This window comes from Odontesthes bonariensis, chromosome 19 (assembly GCF_027942865.1).
Source record: "Odontesthes bonariensis isolate fOdoBon6 chromosome 19, fOdoBon6.hap1, whole genome shotgun sequence".
Taxonomy (NCBI): Eukaryota; Metazoa; Chordata; class Actinopteri; order Atheriniformes; family Atherinopsidae; genus Odontesthes; species Odontesthes bonariensis.
In genome coordinates this window covers 2724606-2730319 of record NC_134524.1, presented here as the reverse complement: position 1 = coordinate 2730319, position 5714 = coordinate 2724606, and the positions used below count along the sequence as shown (strand labels likewise).

Genomic DNA, 5714 nt, shown 5'->3' with positions numbered 1-5714 from the left:
GAAAGAGTTTCACAGCTTGAAGTTGAGCCTCGTGCCCTTTTAGTGTTGGAACAGCCTTAACTTTCAGCTTCAGTCATCAGCATCATACAGCTGTCTGGGAAGTACAGGGAACAACTCCAAACCTTTTTCAGACTGCGTTAAAGATTTCTGGGTCTTTAGGGAAGATGATAAGGGTCAACTTTCCCTCGTAACCAAACACACATTTTCTTCAAAAATATCTGTGTAGCAAGAAGATGAAAAGCATGAGAAAAGTCACCATCTGACCTTTAATGAAATGCAGAACAATGAAATACAGACGAGTGTAAAGCTCGACTTCACATCAAACTGAAATGATATATTGCTTCTTCAGATGTTTACAGAAATACCCACAGCTGGTGCAAAGCTACTTTGTGGATCTTAACTTTAAACAAAACAAATATGTTCAGAATAAACATGTTTCTACTTTCAAACAGACTGCATTTTGTTCTGTCCATCAACTCACAATTGATGCCATGTTTGTCTTGAGCGTCGGGAGATCCGTCCCCAGTTAAAGCAATCCCAACAAATTATAAAGCACTTTCAATGGTTCTTCAAACATGTGCTCCCCACAGAACATTCAGAACTAAAGTCCTGACAAGAGAAGGTGGTGATACACAAAGAAGATTTTTAATCTGAACAAAGGCAAGGCTTCTGATTGGTAGTTCCTGTTGCTGCTCCCAGGTGAATGCTTGCTTATTTGCCGTAAAAATTTATGTTGATTTAAGCCAATCATTTCTCTGCAGTGTGACTACGTTGGTGTCTCTTTAGATGATCTAATCTAGTGAAAGCTGCCCCACACTGACCACAGATGAAAGGTTTCTCTCCTGAGTGAATATGTTGGTGTGTCTTTAGATTACCTAATCTAGTGAAAGCTGCCCCACACTGACCACAGATGAAAGGTTTCTCTCCTGAGTGAATACGTTGGTGTGTCTTTAGATTACCTAATCTAGTGAAAGCTGCCCCACACTGACCACAGATGAAAGGTTTCTCTCCTGAGTGAATACGTTGGTGTATCTTTAGACTACCTAATTCAGTGAAAGCTGCCCCACACTGACCACAGATGAAAGGTTTCTCTCCTGAGTGAATACGTTGGTGCGTCTTTAGACTAGATAATCTTGTGAAAGCTGCCCCACACTGACCACAGACGAAAGGTTTCTCTCCTGAGTGAATACGTTGGTGCGTCTTTAGACTACCTAATGTAGTGAAAGCTGCCCCACACTGACCACAGATGAAAGGTTTCACTCCTGAGTGAATACGTTGGTGTGTCATTAGATGAGATAATCTAGTGAAAGCTGCCCCACACTGACCACAGATGAAAGGTTTCTCTCCTGTGTGAATACGTTGGTGTGTCTTTAGATGAGATAATTGAGTGAAAGCTGCCCCACACTGACCACAGATGAAAGGTTTCTCTCCTGAGTGAATACGTTGGTGCGTCTTTAGACTAGATAATCTTGTGAAAGCTGCCCCACACTGACCACAGACGAAAGGTTTCTCTCCTGAGTGAATACGTTGGTGCGTCTTTAGACTACCTAATGTAGTGAAAGCTGCCCCACACTGACCACAGATGAAAGGTTTCTCTCCTGCGTGAATACGTTGGTGTGTCTTTAGATGAGATAATTGAGTGAAAGCTGCCCCACACTGACCACAGAGGAAAGGTTTCTCTCCTGTGTGAACACGTTGGTGTGTCTTTAGATTAGATAATCGAGTGAAAGCTGCTCCACACTGGTCACAGCTGTATGGCTTCTCTCCAGTATGAAGCCTCAGATGATACCTCAGATTTGATTGTTTGATAACTTTCCCACAGTCCTTACAGCAGTGCCATCTGGATCCCTCTTGGGCTCTATGTTTCTGCAATGACAGAGAGGAAGAAGACTTTGATCCTTTTGAAGTTCACACAAAAGATTTCTCTAAGCTAACCTACGCTAACCAACATATTCTAACTGGAGCTGGACAGACCGAGCCACACAGGTCTCAATATCTCAGCTCAAACGTGAACGCTGAGGGTGCGTTTATAAGTGCCCTCAGCTATCAGCACTGTGCTCTGATGTGTTCTGCACACGTTCAGCTTTTTAAGCAGTAAACTCTGGCTTTTTGCTCTTTTAATAATTCTTTTTGTCATGATGAAACTCTGAAAAGGAACTTGAGCTACAATATTTCTAAATGATGGAAGGAACCAGAGTCTTGTCCAAGTTGTTCACTTAAACACCATGTAGAGGTTGGGCTGAAAAAGGTTGATGACCGCTGGTTTAAAGGAATAAAAGTAACAGCGGTGGTAGGAAAAAACACAAACTGAGCAAATGGAACATTCATTAAGTGACTCTAATATTGATATACTTGGAATATGTGAAAGTTGGTTGACACATTCATCATCATCATCATCTACAGCAGCTACCAGCATTCCAGGATATAATGTATTTAGAAAGGCTAGAGAAGCAGGGCGAGGTGGGGGAGTATTAATCTATGTCAGAGAGAAGTTTCAATATGAACTAATAAGGTGGCCTAAAGACGTTAACGCTGAGTGTATTGGTCTAAATGCATCACTCTGCTCTGCGATGTCTTTTACTGTGATTTGTGTGTATCCACCTCAGCAAAGGATGTGTTTTATGATCATCTTCAGACAATCTTAAATCACTGCAACTCGAAGAAGGAAATCATCCTACTCGCTGATTTTAATATCAACTGGGACATCAAGTCAGGAAAAATATTAAACAGCTGATGGATGAGTACAATTTGACACAAATTATAAAAGGAGCGACAAGAATAACTAATACGTAAAATACAACAATTGATCTAATATTTAATAATAATCCTGAAAGAATCTCTAAGAGTTTGAATCTATTATCAGGCCTGTCAGATCACAATTTTATCTTGTGCTCATGGGAAATTAAGAGGAAGCATTTAATGGCATCCAGAGGTCACCAGTTCTACTTCATACCCAAAAGCCAGCAACAATTCCTGAATGAGGAAATCCAAAATCTAGAAGGTCTAATATTCTGGAAAATAATGACATTGAGGCTCACTCAGATAACTTTATTAAAGAAGCCAATGATATTATAACGATTCACCAAAAAAAAAAATGTAAATCCAAGCAACATAGAAATAATCTGCCCTGGTTGAACAAAGAAATTATAAAATGAATGAAAGATAGCGATAAAGTCTTAAGGATGACCCGTAAGGTGAAAGCAGATTCTATATTGAGGCCATAAATGGGGCAAATGGTGATTAAGAGCTAATATGGAACAAAATTAATAATATTAAACTAAACTAAAAAAAATAGTAAAGTTGAGTCGTTGTATTGTTGTATCGTAAAATATAAAGTTGAGTCTACTGTCACATAAACTTTGAATGAGGTCTCTGTGATGTTGTATGGCTGAGTTGTGAGGCCTCCAAAATAGGGCAGTTTTTGGCTCATTAAGTGCTTTCAATGCATTTTCCCATTGCACTGTGGGTACTTTCAAACTTCCCTTATCTATCAGTTTAAAGGACAAAAGCAGATCAGATTTATAACATGAAGCTGTTGTAACTTTGTCCAGATCGGGCAGATATTTTGAACATGAGAGACATTTGTTCGAGGAATTGGTGCAGTATTAAATTCAGAGTGAGAAACAGAGTGGGAGAAGCACCTCAGCTGAGATGTAGTCTTCCTAAAACGGAAACTGCAGTTGTGTCAAAGCTGTATATTGTATCAACAAACCCTTTGGTTCAGTTAAAGCCGCGAGTCTCCTGTCACATAAACTTTGAATGAGGTCTGTTATGCTTTATGGCTCAGTTATAAGACCTCTAAAATAGCACATAGTACTCGTTAAGTGCTTTTCAATGTATTTTCCCATCCACAATTTTCCCACTTTTTCCCATTTTGCCGGAATTCCTTTCGACGAATGAGAGCCAAACTTAATAGCACACCATTCCCGATCGATGCTTTTTAGACCGGTCAGACCATCACTGCTAGACTAGAAGCGCGCCGAACTTTAGAATGGAAACGGGAGAATAATAAGAGTCTGGCAACAGATTAAATAGGTGTGTCTAATGCCTTTGGCCAGAGGTGGGGACTTGGACTCGAGACTTGACTTGGACTCGAGTCCCGATTTTGATGACTTGAGACTTGCTTGACCAAATCAAAAAAAGACTTGGACTCTACTTGGACTTGAGAGCAAAGACTTGAGACTCTACTTGGACTTGAGAGCAAAGACTTGAGACTCTACTTGGACTTAACCCTCTGGACTCGAGTCAAGTCACATGCAGCAAGCACAAATACTAAAATATTTTTTAAAAGTGTCGCATCAATACTGTAGCAACCAACTAGAAATCCCAGCCGTCAGTGAAACCTGAACGCCGCCTGAACTTCACGCCGCACGCCACGTCACGTCACGTCACGTCACGTCACGTCACGTCACTACGTCACGTTACCTTACGCACAGCTAACAGACCAGAGGCTACAAGAGCATGGACCATGTTTGTTCCAGCGATAATTGCGTTTGGGTTCAAGCAACAGGACAGCAAAGAGCGGAAAGCCATATGCAACGTATGTGGCATGAAAATCACGGATGGCACCAAAACTACGTCGAACTTCAATCGGCATGGTGAAAAATTGTATTATGGTTATTATGGTTTATGGTGAAAACGCGCCTTTTAATAAATCTTTTCTAAACCAAACACCCTGAACCATAGGCGGGAGGGAGCGGGGGGGTCCGACGTCTTACAGTAAGCACAAGTTTTTATTAGGGCTAATCCGACAAGTACCCTATTGAAATTGTAATGTTTTTTATTATTATTATTCTTTACCCTTTTCGTGCCCCAATTTCGCCCCTTTCCCGTGCTCAAAAACTCCACAAACTTTGGCAAGTCGTGCGGCCGGATCCAAAATTCGATATTTTTGGTTGCTAGCACACGTTTGACGCAAAATGGCGAAATAGCGCCCCCTACAGACATTTAAAATTCCCTCTGAATTCGGTTAATTACCGTATATCGCAAATTCAAAAACTTTATTTGGTCACATCTGGGTGCAGCTGGTTTTGAATGGTGTTTTTTTTAAATTATTTTTTATGTGCAAGTTTCAGCAAGTTTGTGTAGAAATAAAAGGAGAAATACCTCCCAAAGTCTATTGTCTATTGATTTACAAATGCACTCCTGTTATCAGTCTTGGCTGGATAATTAATGCCAATACACACAAAAAAAAGATACTAAAGATATCGCCCAATTTTTTCAATTTCAAATAGCTTTATTAGCACAAGAAGGCCGTGCTTATATTGACGAAGCATCTAAACACAATATTAATAAAAATAAACAAATGAATAAGTGGCAGAACATTAACAATAAAATATAAACAACTTACGTGGTCATGATCCGTATCATTAATTATAATCGATTTGTTAGGACTTGGTTGGGACTCGAAACAAAAATCTTAGGACTTGGTTGGGACTCGAAACAAAAATCTTAGGACTTGGACTTGACTTGGACTTGAGAGAAAAGACTTGAGACTCTACTCGAGACTTGAGAGCAAAGACTTGAGACTCTACTTGGACTTGCAACATAGGGACTTTCTCCCACCTCTGCCTTTGGCATTGGCACCCATAATTAGTTATCTCCCCATCTTAATATTTGAACTAACTCCTCGCTGTGTTGCTCCAACGCCGGGCGCAGCTCTGCGCACAGTTCCAGGAGGATTTCCCTCGGGAACCTAAAGCGGCTGATGAGCC

The 5714-nt window shown here is 40.5% G+C and overlaps 1 protein-coding gene across 1 annotated transcript; it reads right to left on the bottom strand.

The window, feature by feature from the left end:
- Positions 1-747: 747 nt before the first annotated feature.
- LOC142369468 (uncharacterized) lies at positions 748-4470 on the bottom strand. The gene is made up of 2 exons (XM_075451820.1): positions 4426-4470; positions 748-1866 (listed from the first exon to the last, which is right to left on the bottom strand). The coding sequence occupies exons 1-2, from the start codon at positions 4468-4470 to the stop codon at positions 748-750; spliced, it is 1164 nt and encodes a 387-aa protein (XP_075307935.1).
- Positions 4471-5714: the final 1244 nt, after the last annotated feature.